The following is a 22254-nucleotide window of genomic DNA, read 5'->3' on the forward strand; positions in this document are numbered from 1 at the left end:
GAATTAACTGTTAACCATTGTGGGATTACAAATTGTTTTACATTTTGAGGTAAAAAAGGATGACATTTCTAAGGAGATCAAATCAGGAAGCCAAGGTGTCTGAGATAATGACCTTTCGTCTTTCAAAGCACAGCTGTACCTTTGTCTCTGTGATAATGCGAAAGTATGGCGATACTGTCAGACTGATTGGATTAGCACCTATGCATTTGAATGACACTGTTATGCTGATGAGATCAAGGCTGGGGAAATGCCGTTGTCGGGCTGATTCCTGTACTTCATTTGCATGCTATGAGTTAGATTGTCTCCACCACTACTGAATGTATCCCTCCCCCTTAAATGTATATAAACTACAATGTATCACTGCCTTAGAAAGTCAAGTCAGGTCAAGTCACCTTTATTTATATAGCGCTTTTAACAATACAGATTGTGTCAAAGCAACTGAACAGCATTAATTAGGAAAATAGTGTGTCAATAATGCAAAAATGACAATAGTAAACACTCATTTTTCAGTTAAAGGCAGTTCATCATTGAATTCAGTGATGTCATCATCCAGCTCAGTTCAGTTTAAATAGTATCTTTGCAATCATTTGCAATCAAGTCAACGATATCGCTGGAAATGAAGTGTCCCCAACTAAGCAAGCCAGAGGCGACAGCGGCAAGGAACCAAAACTCCATCGGTGACAGAATGGAGAAAAAACCTTGGGAGAAACCAGGCTCAGTCGGGGGGCCAGTTCTCCTCTGGCCAGACAAAACCAGCAGTTCAATTTCAGGCTGCAGCAAAGTCACATTGTGCAGAGGACTCATCTGGTTCCTGTGGTCTTGTCCCGGTGGTCGTCTGAGACAAGGTCTTTACAGGGGATCTGTATCTGGGGCTCATCTAGTTGTCCTGGTCTCCGCTGTCTTTCAGGGCTGTAGAGGTCCTTTCTAGGTGCTGATCCACCATCTGGTCTGAATATGTACTGGATCCGGGTGACTGCAGTGACCATCTGATCTGGATACAGACTGGATCTGGTGGCAACGGTGACCTCGGAATAAGAGAGAAACAGACTAATATTAGCGTAGATGCCATTCTTCTAACGATGTAGCAAGTACATCGGGTGTTATGGGAAGTGTTCCCGGTTCCGGTTGACCTAATTAATGCAGCCTAAAAATCCTTTAACGGATTTGAATATTAGAAGCGTATTAGTGTGTTATGTGTAAGCCAGGTTAAAGAGATGGGTCTTTAATCTAGATTTAAACTGACAGAGTGTGTCTGCCTCCCGAACAATGTTAGGTAGGTTATTCCAGAGTTTGGGTGCTAAATAGGAAAAGGATCTGCCGCCCGCAGTTGATTTTTATATTCTAGGTATTATCAAATTGCCAGAGTTTTGAGAACGCAGCTGACGTGGAGGACTATAATGCAATAAGAGCTCGTTCAAATACTGAGGTGTTAAACCATTCAGGGCTTTATAAGTAATTAGCAAGATTTTAAAATCTATATGATGTTTAATAGGGAGCCAGTGCAGTGTTGACAGAACCGGGCTAATATGGTCATACTTCCTGGTTCTAGTAAGAACTCTAGCTGCTGCATTTTGGACCAGCTGGAGTTTGTTTATTAAGCGTGCAGAACAACCACCCAATAAAGCATTACAATAATCTAACCTTGAGGTCATAAACGCATGAATTAACGTTTCTGCATTTGACATTGAGAGCATAGCATATATTTTTAAGATGGAAAATGTGTTTTTACAAATATTAGAAATGTGGTTTTCAAAGGAAAGATTGCTATCAAATAGCACACCTAAGTTCCTAACTGATGACGAAGAATTGACAGAGCAGCCATCAAGTCTTAGAGAGTGTTCTAGGTTATTATATGCAGAGTTTTTAGATATTAGAAGCGTATTAGTGTGTTATGTGTAAGTCAAGTTAAAGAGATGGGTCTTTAATCTAGAATTTAATCTGACAGAGTGTGTCTGCCTCTCGAACAATGTTAGGTAGGTTATTCCAGAGTTTGGGCGCTAAATAGGAAAAGGATCTGCCGCCCGCAGTTGATTTTGATATTCTAGGTATTATCAAATGGCCAGAGTTTTGAGATCGCAGCAGACGTGGAGGACTATAATGTAACAAGAGCTCGTTCAAATACTGAGGTGCTAAACCATTCAGGGCTTTATAAGTAATAAGCAAGATTTTAAAATCCATACGATGTTTAATAGGGAGCCAGTGCAGTGATGACAGAACCGGGCTAGTATGGTCATACTTCCTGGTTCTAGTAAGAACTCTAGCTGCTGCATTTTGGACCAAATGGAGTTTGTTTATTAAGCGTGCAGAACAACCACCCAATAAAGCATTACAATAATCTAACCTTGAGGTCATAAACGCATGGATTAACATTTCTGCATTTGACATTGAGAGAATAGGTCGTAATTTAGATATATTTTTGAGATGGAAAAATGCAGTTTTACAAATGCTAGAAACGTGGCTTTCTAACGAAAGACTGCTATCAAATAGCACACCTAGGTTCCTAACTGATGACGAAGAATTGACAGAGCAGCCATCAAGTCTTAAAGAGTGTTCTAGGTTATTATATGCAGAGTTTTTAGGTCCTATAATTAACACCTCTGTTTTTTCAGAATTTAGCAGTAAAAAATTACTCGTCATCCAGTTTTTTATATCAACTATGCATTCCGCAAGTTTTTCAAATTGGTATGTTTCGCCGGGCTGCGAAGAAATATAGAGCTGAGTATCATCAGCATAACAGTGAAAGCTAACACCGTGTTTCCTGATAATATCTCCCAAGGGTAACATGTAAAGCGTGAAGAGTAATGGCCCTAGTACTGAGCCTTGAGGTACTCCATACTGCACTTGTGATCGATATGATACCTCTTCATTCACTGCTACGAATTGATGGCGGTCAGATAAGTAAGATTTGAACCATGCTAATGCACTTCCATTAATGCCAACAAAGTTTTCTAGTCTATGCAAAAGAATGTTGTGTTTTATATCAACTATGCATTCTGTTAGTTTTGCGAATTGGTATGTTTCGTCAGGTTGATATAGAGTATCATCAGCATAACAGTGAAAGCTAACACCATGTTTCTTGATGATGTCTCCCAAGGGTAACATGTAAAGTGTAAAAAGCAACGGTCCTAGTACTGAGCCTTGTTGCACTCCATACTGTACTTGTGATCGATATGATATCTCGTTATTTACTGCTACGAACTGATGACGGTCAGATAAGTACGATTTGAACCATGCCAATGCAATTCCACTAATGCCAACAAAGTTTTCTAGTCTATGCAAAAGAATGTTGTGGTCAATAGTGTCAAACGCAGCGCTAAGATCCAATAGCACTAATAGAGAGATACAACCACAATCAGATGATAAGAGCAGGTCATTTGTAACTCTAATGAGAGCAGTCTCAGTACTATGATACGGTCTAAATCCTGACTGGAAATCCTGTTTTTGTTTTTGTTTTTGTTTTTCAGAATTTAGCCGTAGGAAATTACTAGTCATCCAGTTTTTTATATCAACTATGCATTCTGTTAGTTTTGCGAATTGGTATGTTTCGTCAGGTTGATATAGAGTATCATCAGCATAACAGTGAAAGCTAACACCATGTTTCCTGATAATATCTCCCAAGGGTAACATGTAAAGCGTGAAGAGTAATGGCCCTAGTACTGAGCCTTTTCCACTAATGCCAACATAATTTTGTAGTCTACTCAAAAGAATGTTGTGGTCGATAGTGTCGAACGCAGCGCTAAGATCCAGTAGCACTAATAGAGAGATACAACCATGATCAGATGATAAGAGCAGGTCATTTGTAACTCTGATGAGAGCAGTCTCAGTACTATGATACGGTCTAAATCCTGACTGGAAATCCTCACAGATACCAGGAATATAGAATATAGAGAGGAATATAGTTGTGAGAATACTGCCTTTTCTATTATTTTTGACAGAAAAGGGAGATTCAAGATCAGTCTGTAGGATCAAGTCTTTATTTTAATTTTTTTAATGAGGCTTAATAACAGCCAGTTTGAAGGTTTTTAGGACATATCCTAATGACAATAATGAAATCATAATATTCAGAAGAAGCTCTATGACTTCTGGGAGCTCCTTTTAGTAGCTTAGATGGAATAGGGTCTAACATACATGTTGGTTTAGATGATTTAACATAATTGTTTATACAATTCTTCCTCTCCTATAGCAGATAATGAGTGGAATTGTTCCTATATGATATAATACTGTAGCTGACGGCTGCATGCATGGTTATAATTTTCTCTCTAATAGTATCTTGGAAGTAAAGAAATTAATTGTGTGTGTGTTCATTCAGTGGAAGGTCTGTTTGACATGTTAGTAAACAGTGTCAGTGTGATGATAATAGTGAACATTCACCACGACTGCTGGTAAAATCTGTCTCTTCATCCAAACACTTGATAAGGTTTTACTGCTTACAGAGGAGGACAACGAGGAAAGCCAGAGTCGTCACTCCCTTTATCCAGCATTCATAGCACACAAGTCAACAAAACATTGTTTCTGTTTAGTTTCCAGCCTGATCTCATGAGAAACACTCTGCCAACGGTTTTCCAAAAGCACAGTTTGTCCTTCCTGCTACAGGCCAATACAAATGAGACTTAAATACACACAACAAGCTCAATAAATATCCAAATAATGATCTGTTGACTTTTAAATCAGCTCACCCTGTTTGGATGTTAAATCTGATTATAAAGCTCAGATTTTCTGAAGCACTGAAAGCTCTGAATGTTTAGTCTGTGTGCTGAATGAATCTTTCTGTCTGATTTCTGGGATTTGAACCCATGACTTTGGCATTGATGTAGGAAAACCATGCATGACTTATTTAACAAATACTTGCATTGGCACAGCTGACTGCAAACTATATTCCAGAGCATTATTAACTGATAACCTTCCTCTGTGATCTTGATTTGTCTGAATGGGAGTAACAGTCGCAGTAGCGCCACCCAGTGGACGCTTGATTGGAAACTGCAGTTTGAACCTGCAATTACATTCAGAACTCAACCATTACATTCATAGTCACATTCACTCAGGAGACTTTCACAGTGTGTGTGTGAGTTCTGAAAGAAATAGGTCAGCAAATAAAAAAGTTGCGCGGCTGCTTTATCATTATAGTGTGATGGATTTTGGGTAAAGATTATCTGAGGTTATTGAGGAAAAGGTTTGACTATATGATTTTTGGTGTATCAGTACAGTTTAGAAGATAAAAAGGTTTTTCCAGAGAAGATGAAGGTTTCTGAGTGTAAGGTTTAATGTGGTTAATTATAGCTCGACGTGTCAGAGGCTTTAGATAAGGAAAGACTGAACTGTGAGATTAAAGAGAGCCTGCAATGTTCTCTAGAGAGTTAAAGTCAGTTATGAATTAATATGTTGTAATATTTCATTTCACCTGTGAAATAACATATAGTAACACCAATACAGTATATAAATAAGAGTTAACCTGTTGGCATTAGAGAATAACATCCATATACAATCAGTTTGTCTGCTCGAGTCAAACATTTTGTGTTGGGTCCTTTCATACATTTAAATGACTGTGATTTTTATAATATTTTCAGAACCGAACATTGATTAAAGTAGCAGGTTTTTGTTCATGTGAGATAATAAGACGGTGGTTAGCCTTCATCAGCTTCTGAAGGATGTAAGCAGATTCTTGTGAGCCAGGGGTTCCTTTAATTCAGTATAATTTTTGGTTTAAGAATAAGCAGTCGTGATCTCAGTCACAAACAGACACTCAGAGAACGGCTGCCGGTCCGATCCTTACATCTGGAGCAAGAGTCTGTCAAAATAATTCAGCCACAAAACCCATTCAGTTCATTCATTCAATTGACCTGTTTAGTCAATTCTATCTGAAAACAGTCTGGAGCAACAGCTGTTTTAGATCACTATACGGTTCATGCAGTCAGACTCAATATTTTAGGGTTCGGTTTTACTGCTGGGTTGGAGTTTGTACTGAAATGTGTTATTTGTCTGTATGGATACAGTGTGGTTTTGGGGTTGCAACATAAGCACAGAACATTCAAAAACTTTCAGACAGGAATCGATCAAACTAATAAAAGAAGCAAAGGAATTGTTCCTCAATGACCTTTATTAAAGAAAACATTTCATTCTCAATATCCATAGCAGGCTGTACTTGATTTTTCATAGTTTTATCACAGGATCCAGACACCACAGACGGAGAGAGGTAGGAGTGTGAAATGCTCCTACATTAGTAATATTTTGTTGAAGTAGGAGGTGAAGACTCATGGGAGTGACATTGTCCTAGTTTTCAGATGAAGTACAGAGAAAACCGTTTCCCTTCATATAGAGCCGTGAGACACTGATCATTAGAGTCATTAAGGCTAAATAAACCCTGACCGTGAGATCAGGACCCTGACGAACCCTCAGCTTCCAGCCATCGATTAAAAGCTTCATGATCACTGTAAAATCAGTACAAAGTCCTCCAGGATGATGCCAATTAGTTCTTCTGGCTTGCAGACACACGGTTAAATGCACAGCAACTGCAGAAAAATGTTTGACCGATCGGTGATTGAGAATCAGAATATTCCAGAAAGCTGCGTAATGAAGTCATTTAATGTTTGCAGTCTTCTGTGTATTAATTACAAAATAAGGTCACAATTAAAGTGGATTAAATGTTCACTGTATATATATTTATTACCTCATATTATCATATGTCTTTTTCTCATTTATTTATGGGAAGTGTGCACCATTAGAATTGTTCCATGTGAAAGATCTTTTTGTTTTGTCTCTTTAAGCTCCCACTGAATCTCCTCTTCGGCCCAGTCTAGGTGAGTAAAAGCATCAGCAGACACACTTGTGCTGACGTTACTCCTCACTGCTCCTCACTGTGCTCCTGTCTCTGTGTCTGTCCTCGGTATCTGTCGCCGATGTAAAGCTGTGGTTCATGGTGATCATGCTGTTCTCCGGGATGACTTTGAACACAACACACAAGAAGAGCTTAATTTCAATATCTGGTGAGTGACACTTGTCTTTCTTTGAGCTGTTTGCTTTTTTTCCCTATGCAATATTTTGTATTGATGCCATATAGAAAGCTAGAAGATGTGATTATTGTCCATGGCTGGTTCTCTCGCAGGTCAGACTGCAGTAACTGTGAGGTTGGAGAGCAGTGTGGTGCACTGATGCACGGAAAAGCAGTGACGTTTTGTGAGCCCTTTGGACAGAGAGAACTGGTAATTGTCTTTTACAAAACAGCACATTTTGCCCTGGCGGTCTGGTTGTTGACAAAATAAAGTGTTACCCAAGAAAGTAAAACCTACAGACACATTCAAGTCTCATCTAAACCAGGTTTGTATCTGATGCTGCTAGTTTATGTTTGAGACGTGACACAGCAGACACGATGATGGTGCACTGGCAGTGAGGATGCTGTGTAGCTTTGCAGTGCCGTGTCTCGTCTGCTGTTTACACATTATTCCTGTGTGAATGAAGAGGATCTGTGAATAGAAATGAGAAGCTCATGGATTTATCGTCTCTTTTAGACGACAGTGGCTCTGAACACGAGCACAGCATCAGTCCTGCAGTTTGCCTTTGGTGAGTGTCACCGTCCTTCTGCGGTTACTGTAGCTCATGATTCTTCAGCTCCTGAAGCCATAGACGACTGGTTTACAGATGAATACTTTGCAAAAAGGATGCATTTTGTCCTGTCTTCCTGTAAAAATATCTAAACATTCGTAAATCAAGACACATTTATTTGAGATGCAAAATGACTTAAGATAGTCTTGTTTTCTGAAAAATGTACCAAAATTAAGTGTTTATTTATTAAAGGACAAAAAAATATCTGCCAATGGGATAAGAAAAATAATCTTGTTTTCCCTTTTAATTAAGTTTATAATTAAATTTCTGACCCCATTACCACATTTTTTTTTCTCCAAAATTCGCTTACTTTTGGTACATTTTTCAGTAATCAAGACTTCTTATGTCATTTTGCATCTCAAGGTAATGTATCTCAATTTAAGAATGTTTAGATATTTTTACTGAAAAAAAAATACTTAGCGAATCACATTTTGCAGTATGTATTTTTCTGTATGAAGTTATTAAGTGAATCCATTCTAATGTGTGACATTCTTGTGTGTGTATTTGTTGTTCAGGATCTGGATCTTGTCGGTTCAGTTACTCGGACCCCAGTATCATCATCTCCTGTGGTCTGAACTCCTCTGATGACTGGATCACCTTGGAAAAGATCAGGTTTTACTTTATTTTAGGACATGGCTCCCTCACACTCACAGTATTACCATTATGTAAATACAGCATGAGCAGTGCATGGATTTTGTGCTATAAAAACTCATAATTTAAGGTTGCATATGTCTGAATGAGCTTGAGCACTTGTATGTTCAGTTCTGCAGTGTTTTTATCGTATGTATTTGGTCTGGCAGGGCTCCCACTAACAGCAGCACAGTGGTCCATCTCCTGCCATTGCCTCCGGGCTGTAAAGGGGAGGCCGTTCATCTGCGCTGGAGTCAGGAGCCACCCGTGGGGCCCGATGGTTATGAGTCCTGCTGGGGCCTCGATAACATACTGGTGCTGAACACGGCTAACCGGCCCCCGCTGCTGGAGGACAGCCTGGACCCTCTGGACACGGCCAACTGGCTCTTCTTCCCTGGAGCCACAGTAAAGGTGCATGACCAAATAGTGTCATCCAGCAAACTAGAAACCATCCCGTGTGAAGAAGCTCAAAACGAGTGCTTATTATGAAAATAATGCACTTTAAAATAATATACTTAAGTGTGAACTGAATGTAATGTTTTCAGACACTTAATTGCATGGAAACCAAAATGTATTATAGTTTTAATTTATATTAAATGCAATTAACTGAAGTGTTTTGACCCACTTAAGTAGGACTTCAGTACATCTTTATATGTACTTCTATTGTCTTTGAAATATACTTAAAGTTACTGCTGAATGCGCTGATAGACATTTATGATAAACTAAAATATACTTTGATGTGATTTCTATTCAAACTTGAGTGACGTATTTAAATGTATCTGTAATTACACATTTGCAATTTAGTTTTTAATTTAGAATATATTAACTATACATGTAATCTTGAATAACACACTAAAGTTAAAATTATAATCTAGTACTTTACATTTTAGTATGTTAGTCAACACATCAAAATAAGTGTACTTCTTTAAAGCAATGACAAAAGTTTATTAAAACATAATGGTTTAAAATGTACTTTAAAGTAAAACGTTTAATTTGACAAGTGCATTTTTTTCCAAAGTGTTTCTAAGTGTGTTTCTCTTTAAGTCCCGTAAGTGGTTTTTTGTTTCATTAATATTATATTATCTGCAATAATAGTTTTTTAAAAATATATACTTTTAAGATTTGAACACTACAAGTGCACATTCAGTACAATCATGCACACTTCTTTTTAATGAGGTATGGCCTATGAACACTTTTATTGCAGAGTTCAGTTTATGGTTTAATATCTGGAAGTAAAGAGCTCATATGACGGGTCAGAACATGTGATCAGCGTGTCAGAACATAAGGCCGCAGCTTTGACAGGGTTATTTCTTACAGCAGCCCAGCAAGTGATTACCGGCCCACACTTGCAGACGGGTCTGTTCCACTATAAATGAACCAAGGTGGGGCTGGTGTTAGCCTAGTGAAAAATAAATATACTAAAATGTATTTGAAATACATTTATTTCATGCTAAGTATATTACAAATATATTTACATATTTATGTGCTTGATAAAAATACCCTGCAGTTGTACATTTGGTATATTATACTGTAGCACTGTAACGCTTCCTCTCGATTCATTCGACAGCATGCTTGTCAGTCAGAGGGAAACTCCTTGTACTTTCATGGCGGAGAGGGATTCGAGCACAGCTTCGCCTCCACACGAGACGTGGACCTGCACCGTGAAGAGGGACGCAGCTACTGGGAGGAAGACTTTGAGAGTCCACTGAGTGGGTGCGTCTTACTACTGCCAGCAGATACGATTGGGATTTGTGCTAATGGAGTGCTTTTATGAAATAATATTTTAATAGTAGTTAGGTCAGTCAGTAGACTAGCATACTGACTAGATGAGGTGACATTGAGGTTTTGACATTTCAGTTTTGATATATTGGAGCTCTCTTGACACGTTAGATCTCCAAAAGCAAACATTTGGGTTACTAACAGGTGTATCAGATGCTGTTAAGTGTAGCAATATTACTTGTAGAATAGTGTACTATATGTAGGGAAGTGTAATTGTAAGCGCTGTGTGTGACCTGTAGATGGGAGGTTGATGGAGCGGTGAATGGAGTTCAGTGTGGAGAGGTGGAGTCTGGATCTGCACTCGTCTTTCTCAAAGATGGACAGAGGAAGGTGTGCACACCGTACATCAACACCACCGCCTACGGAAACCTGCGCTTCCACTTCACCATGGGTATGACTTACACTTTTACATGCACATTATGTTGACGCTGACTTGTGTTCAGTGTCTGATGTCTGTGTGTTCAGTGTCTTATCTCTGTTTGCTCAGTGTCTGATCTGTGTTCAGTGTCTGATCTCTGTTTGCTCAGTGTCTGATCTGTGTTCAGTGTCTGATCTCTGTGTGTTCAGTGTCTGATCTCTGTGTGTTCAGTGTCTGATCTCTGTTTGCTCAGTGTCTGATCTGTGTTCAGTGTCTGATCTCTCTGTGTTCAGTGTCTGATCTCTGTGTGTTCAGTGTCTGATCTCTGTGTTCGATGCAGGGGGTGGAGACTGCGATCCTGGAGAATCCAACAAGAATAATGTGGTCCTGTTTGGTCGTTCAGAGGGCAGGAAAGATCATGTGCTTATGGACATACTTCCGTATTCAGCCTACAGGGTAGAAGCCTTATACAGTCTATAATCAGATTTAGGTTGCATAACCATTTTCAACAATTGACATGTTCTGTTCAGAAACTATCATTCAACTATTTCCTCTTTTGTGATTTACTGTGTCATGTTCCCATCTGTATACACCTTGACATCTCTTGGCTTTCTCTTTCAGAATCCTTCAGTCGTCTCGGTTGGTTTGCCCACAGAGCTTCAGACTCCAGCCACTCAGTTTTGTCTAGAACAGAAGTTTCATGGTGGAGCGAACCGTCACGTTTGGGCTGTGGACTTCCTGCAGCTGCTGCCGGTGCTGCCCGGAGCAAACACTCACCTGGTGCAGTTCTCAATCAACCTCGGGTGTGGAGCCTACCAGCCGGCCAACAGGTGATCAGATCAGGAAACAGTGATAACCCAAAAATCATCACTTAATCAGCCTCATGTTGTTCAAACCTGTATGACTTCTTCTGTGGCTCATAAAATAAGATATTTTGAAGAACACTGGGGTCCAAACAACACTGGACAAAACTGCACTGAGATATTTTTCAAAACATCATCTTTTGAGTGTGAAATGACATTTGAGAAATTCAGTGATGAGAATAGAATAGAATAGACTTTTCAACAGCAGGAATGGTGGAAGTTGTAGTTTGTGCATCTTTGGTTTGTATGCAGCGGTGATAGTAATAATAGTTCAGAAACAATATTCAGTACAGATGCAGAAGAAGACAAGATTCAGCACATGTCCTGATTACAATAAAATAAAGTGAAAATAAAGGTTGTTGTCTCCTCTTCTTCTGTTCCTGCATATGTGAATCTCACAGTGTCAAACTGGAGTTCTCAACCAATCACGGTCGCTCCTGGTCTCTCCTGCACACCGAGTGTCTTCCTGAACTGTGTGCCGGATCACATCTGCCTCACAGCAGCATCTACTCCTCAGAGAACTACAGCGGGTCAGTCACTGCGTCTGTCGGACGCTTTCATAAGTGTGGCATGTGTCTGTGTTGTGTGTTCTGTTAACAGCACCGTTGATTCTCTCTGTGTTCCTGTAGTTGGACGAGGATCATGATTCCTCTGCCCAATGCTGCGCTCACAGACAGCACTCGCTTCCGCTGGAGACAGACCGCTGTGGGAAGCAGCATCGTGTGGGCGATTGACAATGGTAAGAGCCATTCATTCAACATACAGGTCATATTTACTGATAGATGTCGACACATTATAGTCAAACACACAGAGTGTGATCAGCAGATTAGACAGTGATTTTGACACTTAGACACCAGACTGAGCCAATAAATCATGATCAGTGACGATGATGATGATATGGTTGATGTTGTTGTTCCAGTGTATATCGGGCCGTCCTGTTTGCGTTTCTGCTCCGGTAGAGGACACTGTTCACGCACGGGCTGCAAGTATGAACGCCTTTCAGTCAGAACTGTGGCGAAACACTCTTTACACTGTGAAAACAGCAACATCTTACTGGTTCAGGAAAATTTGTGTTTTCTTGGTATTTCTTTAGGTGTGACCATGGTTTCAGCGGTCCGGCGTGTGAGCTGGCGTCTCAGACCTTCCCTGCGTTTCTGTCCGAGAGTTTCTCCAGCGTGAGGCTGTCATCCTATCACAGCTTCTCCTCACTGCGGGGGGCAGAGGTCAGCTTCGCCTGTGGGGTTTTGGCCAGCGGAAAAGCCCTGGTCTTCAACAGGGACAGTAGAAGACACATTGTTACGACCCCACTGGACAGTTCACAGGCCAGGTATACACACACGCACACACATGTTGTTTTTATGTTTTATGGGACTCTCTATAGGCGTAATGGTTTTTCTACTGGACAAACTGTATTTTTTATCCCCTACCCCTCACACAAAACTACAGGCATTTTTACATTCTTAATAAAACATTGTTTAGTATGCCTTTAGAGCTACTTTAATTATGAGGACTCATAAATCACATAAATATGCACACATATACGTGCCACTGCTTGGGTATTAGAAGTGTAAGAGAGCATCAAAGATCGTGACTCTTTCATTTTTATCACTTTTATTTATCACTTCAGTCAGAAAGGTACTATTGTTCATATTCGTGTCATCTTGACTCCTCTGATAGCATTACTTCAAAACAAGCCCCAGGTCATGTTTCTTTCTCTCCTGCAGGTATCTTCAGTTCACGCTGAGGCTGGGCAGTCGCAGCACGTCGAGCTCCTGTCCCGCTCCAGACCAGCCGGGTGAAGGAGGGCTCCTGCATTACTCTTCAGATAACGGCATCACCTGGACGCTGCTGCAGCATTACGCTTATCAGGGCTTCCATGAGCCCAGGTACACCGTCCTGAACACACACACCACTGCAGTCGTGTGGTGTGGCATATCTGACTTCTGCAGTGTGTCAAGCACATAGGTTAATATATGTTGTGTGATCAGCTCATTTGCTAGTGCTGATGGTTAGCCTGAATTGGACTCTTTCTAGGATCGTTTCTGTGGAGCTTCCTCCTGGGGCCCGTAGGTTTGGGGTCCAGTTCCGCTGGTGGCAGCCGTACCATTCGGGCCGCGGGCAGGACGTCTGGGCTCTGGATGAGATCAGCATGACCTCCGTCCTCTTCAACATCATCAGCCTGGACTTCAGTAACATGTTAGACGTGACTCAGAGCCTGGGCTTCTATCTGGGGAACGTGCAGCCGTACTGCCAACACGACTGGACCCTCAGGTACCTGCCTCATGTTCACCACAGTACCATTCATTATTAGTTAAGACTTCAATCAGCACCCATTGAAGCATCAATGTGAAATATAGGCATTACTGACATCTCAGTACAGAGACAGAAGAACTATATCATGATGTCTGTCCTTACAGTGGTTGGAAGTGACTGGTGATGAGTATTTTGAGCTTAAACAGGGAGCTGCTGGAAAGTCACTTCATGATGCTTTATGTTTATGATGCTTAACGAACATCAGGTAACAGACCCTAACCGATTGATCAGATGAACATCACTGCATTTGTGCTTCACTACTTTCATGATTTTTTTCTGGGATTTAAGAATTGGGAGAACATCTAATCCATACTATAAAAGCTACTCTAATGGAGCTGAATGATCTATTAATGTACAATAAAAACTTTTCTAGTTAATATTCATGAGCTCAGGCGTCTGTCTCACTTGACACCAGCTCTCCAAGTACATAAAAGCACAAAAAGAGCTCTGTTTTTGCCAGACCAGCAAAGAGACAGAAAATTGCTTTTGTATTAAATGCAAAAGCAAACAGAATATTTCTGCAATTAATAATGCATTGAAATCCAAACAGCATCAGCATTTCCCTTCGGGCGCCGTCTGAAATGAAAGTGTAAACCACAATGATGTAAATATTTGCTCAGTTTTTCAGGCGATCACGGCTCGTCCTCCAGTATCCGCTATGTGGAAACACAATCCATGCAGATCGGCGCGTCCTACATGATCCAGTTCTCGCTGGTCATGGGCTGCGGACGCGAACCGTCTCCTCACATCGACACTCAGGTCCGGCTGGAGTTCTCCACCAATCACGGCTTGACTTGGCATCTCGTCAAAGAGGTGAGAAAACCAAAAATATTCACTAATGCTTCTTGTTTTCACCAAGAGAAAAGTACCTAAATGCACCATAGTGTGACCATGTTTTTGGAGTATGATATAAATACCATGATAATGATATACATTCAAGTACTGACAGTATCACCATCTGATACTGCCTCTGGGTCTTCACTCAGAAACCTCCGCACTCTTTGTAAGGATTGTAGAAACAATATAAACCACTGCATGTAGTCTGATTACAGACGATTCCTGGAGAAAACGCTGGTTGTTGCTGTGATTCCTCTGGTCTCCACTGTGAGGTTAACTGCTGTTTCTGGTGGTTTGTGGGTAACAGGCCTGTCTCCCCGGCATGCCGAGCTGCTCTGAGTTCACTGCGTCCAGCGTCTACCATCCGTCTGAGTTCACAGACTGGAGACGCATCACGCTTCCACTGCCGTACAAAACCTGGTGAGACACAACCGCTGCAGCTGCACACGACACGCCGAGCTGTGCTCTGATTCACTGACTGCAGTGCACTGCATCCTCCTGTGAATATGCATACATGTGACTCTTTTGAAAACTAGAATAATACTTCCATAAAGAGACGTCTAAAGTCTCATATTAAATTACAAACAATACATGGCAGTTGTTTCAAGAGGATAAACACCAAAGGCATTTTCTCATGACCTGTTTTGCTCATATTTGCAGCAGTATATCTGATTGTAGGGTGGAAATGGTCATATTTTAGCAGTGTTCATGCATCTTCATCGACTGCTATGCATTTGCAGTGTTTTCTCGTCTCACTCTGGTTTCATGCTGTTTTCTGGCTGTAGGTCGAGTGCGACACGCTTCCGATGGATCCAGAATCACTATCAGGAGCAGGACGAGTGGGCTCTGGATGACGTTTACATTGGGCAGCAGTGTCCTCAGATGTGCCGTGGACACGGATGGTGCGACCACGGTCACTGCAGGTCAGTCACTGTCACTTACAGCGGATAGCATTTCAAGTATTTTTGTTTAATTTTCCATTTGAAACATTTAAAAATCTTAGAAACAATAATTTACTGGAGAAGCAGAATTGTTCAAGAAATTAAGACTTATTTTAACAGATGAGCTATTTTAGCACTGGCAGGCTTTTCACTTCTTTTAATTATAAACAAATTGAAAAAATCTGTAATGTTCCGTAAGAAAATTAAAATACACACATAATTATAAAATACAATCTATGAAAACAAATCTTAATATCTTATGCAGTGCTGAGTAAATATTTTCTTGTTTGAGGGATTTTTTTCTGGACAACAATTCAAAACAGACATTTTTGCGGTGTGTTTAAGGATGTTTTGTGAGTTTTCATCATAATTTAAAGCTCTTCATTCACCACAGCGGCATGAACATCATTTACTCTCACGCTCAGACCTGCGGGATTCACTTATTCTTTGTTTCATCATTTGTGAACAAACACTGTGTTTTCCAGTCTGCTGTAAAGCAGTCCCTGACCCTGGGTTAACAGAGTGTCCGGCTCACAGATCACATCTGCAGCGCACAGCCATGAATCTGACTTACTGCTCTTATTACTGCACATAAATGACATGAGCTGATGCGCATTATATGATCTTTCATTTCAAACGATAAGTGAAAAACATGGCTGTGTGACACAAAAGAACTGTGAGGAATCCTTACAGCCTAACAGTAAAGATTATTGACGATTATTTTTCCACTGTTGTAAATGCAATAAGGGACGAAATGACCAGAGGATTTTTTTTTTTTTATAGATTTTAAACTAATTTTGTCATCAAATTATTTATATTTTAATTTAATTTTTATTTTACATATTCATTAAAACTTTATTTAGTATTCATCATAATTTAGAACCCTTTAGAGAATCCCTACAGTGATGAGAGAAACATGAATATCTGTGAATATGTAGTGCTTTAGTCTGGTGCTGCCATCTCAATAATAATTTCAGTGCTATTGGTTGATAAATATTGATGATGGAGCACAAATAGTTAGATATACTAGATAAAATTACCATGGTGCTAGTAACAATGCAGCATGTATGTGAGGTTTTAGCTAATTAATATGGAATCATGCTGTGTTTTATGTGATGCATTACAGTTTTATATTCTTTGTTAAATTGATTCTTACAGGGATCGTTCACCAAAAATGAATAATTTTGCCATGATTTTCTTGTGTTCATGGTGTTTCAAACCTGTACGACTGTCTTTCTTTGGAATTTTGAATAAAAATGTAACTGTTTTGATTGCTTTGACTGTCGTCTAGTGATCTGAAGCCCGTCCCGCGGTGGAGGATCAGTGTGTGCTGAACGCGGTTTGAGATGCTGACTGTGAGCCCTTCATGGGCGGCTCAGGGTCAGATGTATGTGACGGCTCAAGGCGAGCGGGGATGATTTGTTGGGTCACTGTGTCTAGCGGCGGCTCGTGAATCAGCCGCTGGAGCTGAAAGGTCATGCGTTTGCTCTGTTGCAGGTGTGATGAAGGCTTCACCGGCTCAGACTGCCAGACGCTCAACACTCTGGCCTCCAGTGTGCTCTCAGACTTCGAGTCGCAGGAGACCCTGGTGTCAGCGTGGCAGGAGGCGACCGGAGGCGAGATCGTGCCGCCCGACCAGGGCTGTGGGGTGGTTTCCTCCGGGTCCTCTCTGTACTTCAGCAGGGTATGATAACAGCCCTGTTACAGAACGAGTATTCAGCTGGACTCTTTCTGCTTGCTTCTGCTTGTTTGGCTTCTCCAGTCTCTCTTTCGTAAAGGATGTCTGTATTGTGATTTTTCCTAAACTTTATTTAGTTTTCTGATAAGGCATACACTTCAACAAATGTGAGGTACAGTACAAACAACAGTACAGTACATTTAAATATACAGAAATAAGATGTCATAAAAGATGTCAAAGATATATATCCCTGAAAATATGAATCCCTAGAATATGAATGAATAAATGTCACAAAAATGATACAGTGCATAAGACTAGTATAAAGTGATCATATTCCCTGATCTAATACAGACTTCCATATTTTCCAAAATAAACGTAACTCGTCAAAAGCCAGTATTCTTTTAAGCTTATATTGATGTGAAACCATCAAAAGAAGAAAAAAAAACATCATAAAAGATTCCTTCATGTTTAGTTTTTATCCCGCAATGTCATTTTCATTGTTTTTAATTCACAGGCCTAGTTCTTGACATTCAGTGTGCTGCGAGAGATCAAATCTAGTGTGAATCTGGAGTATAAACACATTTCGTCACTACACCAGATGACAGTGTTGTCTGTGATCGCTGGTATTATGTCACAGAGGCTGTGTAACTCTCGTTGGTCATCAGGCTGGGCTGCGGCAGCTGGTCAGCTGGGATCTGGACACGGAGTGGGCGGAGTTTGTGCAGTTCTACCTGCGGATGGGCGGAGACGGGGCGGAGTGTAACCAGGCCGACAGCAGAGAGGAGGGGCTTCTGCTGCAGTACAGCAATGATGGTGGAATCAGCTGGGGTCTGATCGCAGAGATGTACTTCACTGACTTCACCAGACCACGGTGAGAACACGGAGGAACCGCAGAACAACTTTAAGCTTTTTACTTTAAGAATGAGGAATTCCAGGATCGAAACTGCATGTAATACATCCAAACAATTATTTCTCTCTTTATTTTTTCATTTCATTTTCATTTGAAAGATAATGAACAGGCATTACACAACGCCCAGTGTTGGGCAGTAACTAGTTACATGTAACGGAATTATGTAATTTAATTACAAAATAAAAGTAATTGTAATCAGTTACAGTTACTAAGAAAAAATATGTAATTAAATTACAGTTACTTATGAAAATGTTAAGACTCGTTTCCGTGCATATCTCTTTACATGCTAATGAGCTTTGCTCACCCCGCCCCTCTCTTTTGTGGAAGAGCAAACGCGATTTGCAAATAACCATGAAAAATAAAAAGTGTGTTGACACCAATAATAGCCTTGTGGGCAGCGCGCTGACATACAGCACCATTGCACTTCGGGTGTCCCATGTTCAAATCGGACCTTTCCCGATCCCGCTGAAGGTGGAAGAGAGCGCTGGTATTCATTCCAAAATCAAAATGGCTTGATAATTGAGACTGTTTAGGTTTTTGGGGGGCCTGCCTGGTTTACATGTTTGAAAGTGATTAACAGTTGAAAATATTAGACATTTAGAAAAGTAATCGAAAGGTAATCAAATGTAATCAGTTACATTACTTTAATAAAGTAATTGAAAAGTTACACTACTTATTACATTTTAAGTAGGGTAACTTGTAATCTGTAACCTATTACATTTCCAAAGTAACCTTCCCAACACTGACAACGCCCAACCCCAGCTCTTTAATGCAATAAACACAGCTTGCAAAAGAAAAGGCCTATTTAAACTAAGGATCTGTTCATGCAGAACAAGTTCTGGTGTTTAAAACAAGCGTGCGAGGCAACAGAATGGAAGTAGAAATGAACTCCGGGATCTTGAGATGCATTTTTAAAAGCTGAGCATCTTTTCAAAGAGCAGTGCAGTGGAACGTAATAACACATTCTGTGTGACCCGGCCATAACAATGATTAAAACACTGCAATCTCACCATCTGATAAATTTCTGTGAGTGTCACGTCCACCGTACTGTGTATTTAGCATCTTTATGTGAATGTATTCTGAGTGTTTGTGACTGGATGATGTGGTTTGGCTCAGGTTTGTTCATTATGAACTTCCTCTGGCCTCTAAAACGCCCTGCACGCGTTTCCGCTGGTGGCAGCCGCTGCACTCGGGCGAGGGCTACGATCAGTGGGCCATCGATGACGTGATCATCCTGTCTGAGCGAGAGAAGCACGTCATCCCCATGGCCGATCCTACACTGCCTCAGGTGAGACGGACACAAGCGCATTCTGCTGCAGCGCTCCTGAAGATACGACAGAGCTCTGATTCTCCTGTGCTTCTGCAGAACTTCTACGAGAAACCGGCTTTCGATCATCCGCTCAACCAGATGAGCGTGTGGCTGATGCTGGGAAATGAAGGAATGGACAAGGACCGTAACGGGAGTTTCTGCGCTCCCACTCCCTCTGCACTAGTGTTCGGCCGGTCGGACGGGGACCGGATGGCAGTGACCCGAGACCTGGCGCTCCGTCCCGGATACACGCTGCAGTTCAAGGTACTGATGTAAGGCTGCGTGGAGGAACTCTTCCTTTTCATAAGCATGAAATACTTTATAAAGCTCTCAACTGATTAAAAAATGCAATCACATTAATTATATAATAAACTGAGACTTGCTAAGAGAAGCCTCCAAATCATCAAACACTGTCGCACAGCACGAAAACTTATGGAGTTTTTTCTGCGCAGCTTTTTAAGATCGGTGGTAAAATTAACCTCATTGTGAACAATTTGACCCCATCCTTTTTCATCAGAATGTCATAACTGGATCTTCTCTCTGGTGATGTATGCAGAAGTTCTCCAATCATTTAATGCATTTAATCTCCGCCCCCCAAGCTCATGCTCATCTGCATAGATTTTTAAGAGCCACGCCCACCTCTCAACATCCAATCAACAACAGATGCACAGAACCAAGTTCCGCCCCACATTTTTTCATTTTTGATAATCCATTACACTCGGATATACGTCACAATATGGAAGAAACAATCTGTCGCTGCTTTATTTTCACTGCAGCTTTAAGTGTCGGTGTAAACATACATCAGACGGATTTGAAGTGTGTTTGAAGCGTGTCACATGCAGCATCAGCATCATCTACTAACTGCAGACTCACAGATTTAACTATGCACTGTGTTTCTCCTTCAGCTGAACATCGGCTGTGAGTCAGTCTTCAGTGCGTCTGCGCCCGTGCTGCTCCAGTACTCTCATGACGCGGGCCGCACATGGGCTCTGGTGCGGGAGGGCTGTTACCCAGCATCCCCTGGGGCCACGAGCTGCGAGGGCAGCGGACGTGAACTCAGAGAGCCCACTGTGTACCACACGGGAGACTACGAGCGCTGGACCAGAGTCACCGTCGTATTGCCACGGATCGTAGCCGCCAGGTAACTGGACCCGGGGATTGTTCTGAGAATGGGGTCCAAACACGGATTCATACTGTCAGAGACATGGGGATATTTTTAAAGAACAGTTATTTTAAATATTTTTCATAAGTTTTCCACAAATGCTTTATAGGAGTTCCTTTACGCATCAGGCAAATGTCCCAGGGGTTCATTTTTTATTTTGTTTGTAAGTAAGGCAGTAAACAGAAGTCTTTTCATAATGATCATAGCCTCAGTTTTGAAGATCTCTATATTCCCGTGTCATTTTCAGCAAGACGCGCTTCCGCTGGTTCCAGGAGAGCAGTGTCTATCGGGACGCCTCTGCGTTTGCGCTGGATGGCGTCTACATCTCTGAGCCCTGTCCCAATCACTGCGGCGGTCACGGAGACTGCATCTCAGGCGTCTGCTTCTGCGATATGGGATACACAGGTATGTTCATGTTCTTTCAGATGCGTTCTTGCTGAGCTGAATGAGTGGATGAGCTGATGTTCAGACGCTCAGCAGGGATAGCTTTTCTTATCTAGTCTTGGGATCAGGAGCGTGTATAGTACTTTTTGGTTGATATGGAAGCTGAATCAACAGATGTCGATCATCGTATCGTATCCTGGAGTCCTTCAACACTACACATGTGGAATGCCACTTTGTCGGTAAATGAGATGTTATAGATTGTTGTCATGTTCATGTATGTTTGGTTATGTTTGTGTTTGCGGCGGTCAGTGGAGGTGGACCGGTCCAGCTGTGTCCCGTCTGCTCCGAGTCCCACTGAACTGGTGGAGGATTTCGAGGGGAAGCTGAGCCCGCTGTGGCAGAGCCTGAGCGGAGGACAGATCGGTGACGGCTGCGGGAGCATCAGCGAAGGGAAAGCTCTGTACTTCAGCAGCCTGGGCAGACGAGAGGCTTGCACCACGCCGCTGGACACCACCCACACCCGGTCAGTGCCACAACACTGCTGGACGCTCGCAAACAGTGAAGCTTTAGACCTTGTAAACATGTGTTTCACGTCCACTGCTTGTGTTAGTTTTCTCCCTAACTCATGTAGAACTCTCTCTCGTCCTCTGTTTTCTTCTTCCGTACAGTTTGGTTCAGTTCTACATTCGTATCGGAGGGAAAAACATGGGCTTCACCTGCACTCGCCCACGCTCCCGAAACGAAGGTGAGTGTTGTGGAGTTCAGATGTTCAGATCTGCAGAAGGTCACAGGAACTGGACTGTAATATTGCAATCCTTTTTCTGTCATTTGCCGTCTGTGTAAATCACAGCAGCTTGAGCAGCTGGATGAGATGATCATGCACCAAAAATACCGCAGCTTGATCCTTTTTCTCATTTCGCAGTAGTTCAGCAGCCCATTGTGAGTTATTCCTTGCTTATGTTTGACAGGTGTGATTGCCCAGTTTTCCATAAACAATGGTGTTCAGTGGCAGCTCCTACGAGAGCTGGACTTTGGCTCGTTCCTGGAGCCTCAGGTGGTGACGATCGAGCTCCCGCCCGCGGCTAAGACGCCTCACACTGTGTTCCGCTGGTGGCAGCCGCAGCAGGGTGAGAACAGACCAGTGTCATGTGATGAACTTACTGAAGGTGTTGTGATGCAGTGCCTGACAGGAGACATGTGTTCCTCTTTCTCAGGTAAACACTCGGCCCAGTGGGGTCTGGATAACGTTCTGATCGGAATGAACGACAGCGCTAGGAGTGGGTTCTTCGACACGTTTGATGGCACGTCTCCATTGAGACACAACTGGTATCGAGTCGTAGGTGGAGAGGTGACAGCAGACTGTCTGAGCCCAGACTCAGTGCTGAACTTCAACTCCGAGGTCATGGACAGTGAGTTAATCGCCAACACACCCATAACCTCATGTTCATCACAAACATTTATATGTGCATTTTCATCTGGAAAATGAGCCGTTTA

At 41.7% G+C, this 22254-nt stretch overlaps 1 protein-coding gene across 1 annotated transcript in view; it reads left to right on the forward strand.

The window, feature by feature from the left end:
* reln (reelin) overlaps positions 1 to 22254 on the forward strand; it is an 82119-nt gene that overhangs the window by 37485 nt on the left and 22380 nt on the right. Inside the window, exons 5-33 of the mRNA XM_016516352.1 lie at positions 6762 to 6794; positions 6902 to 6980; positions 7100 to 7196; positions 7503 to 7554; positions 8112 to 8208; positions 8397 to 8637; positions 9794 to 9939; positions 10245 to 10396; positions 10704 to 10819; positions 10985 to 11193; positions 11628 to 11756; positions 11856 to 11965; positions 12146 to 12212; positions 12320 to 12553; positions 12951 to 13112; positions 13261 to 13497; positions 14160 to 14352; positions 14684 to 14796; positions 15162 to 15299; positions 16815 to 17001; positions 17661 to 17866; positions 19022 to 19193; positions 19272 to 19478; positions 20120 to 20355; positions 20624 to 20781; positions 21070 to 21283; positions 21429 to 21505; positions 21729 to 21887; positions 21975 to 22169. Of these exons, the coding sequence (XP_016371838.1) occupies positions 6762 to 6794; positions 6902 to 6980; positions 7100 to 7196; positions 7503 to 7554; positions 8112 to 8208; positions 8397 to 8637; positions 9794 to 9939; positions 10245 to 10396; positions 10704 to 10819; positions 10985 to 11193; positions 11628 to 11756; positions 11856 to 11965; positions 12146 to 12212; positions 12320 to 12553; positions 12951 to 13112; positions 13261 to 13497; positions 14160 to 14352; positions 14684 to 14796; positions 15162 to 15299; positions 16815 to 17001; positions 17661 to 17866; positions 19022 to 19193; positions 19272 to 19478; positions 20120 to 20355; positions 20624 to 20781; positions 21070 to 21283; positions 21429 to 21505; positions 21729 to 21887; positions 21975 to 22169 (4416 nt within the window). The remainder of the gene's footprint in view (positions 1 to 6761; positions 6795 to 6901; positions 6981 to 7099; positions 7197 to 7502; positions 7555 to 8111; positions 8209 to 8396; positions 8638 to 9793; positions 9940 to 10244; positions 10397 to 10703; positions 10820 to 10984; positions 11194 to 11627; positions 11757 to 11855; positions 11966 to 12145; positions 12213 to 12319; positions 12554 to 12950; positions 13113 to 13260; positions 13498 to 14159; positions 14353 to 14683; positions 14797 to 15161; positions 15300 to 16814; positions 17002 to 17660; positions 17867 to 19021; positions 19194 to 19271; positions 19479 to 20119; positions 20356 to 20623; positions 20782 to 21069; positions 21284 to 21428; positions 21506 to 21728; positions 21888 to 21974; positions 22170 to 22254) is intronic.

This window comes from Sinocyclocheilus rhinocerous, unplaced genomic scaffold, assembly GCF_001515625.1.
Source record: "Sinocyclocheilus rhinocerous isolate Xijiao unplaced genomic scaffold, SAMN03320098_v1.1 scaffold1499, whole genome shotgun sequence".
NCBI classification, from domain to species: domain Eukaryota; kingdom Metazoa; phylum Chordata; class Actinopteri; order Cypriniformes; family Cyprinidae; genus Sinocyclocheilus; species Sinocyclocheilus rhinocerous.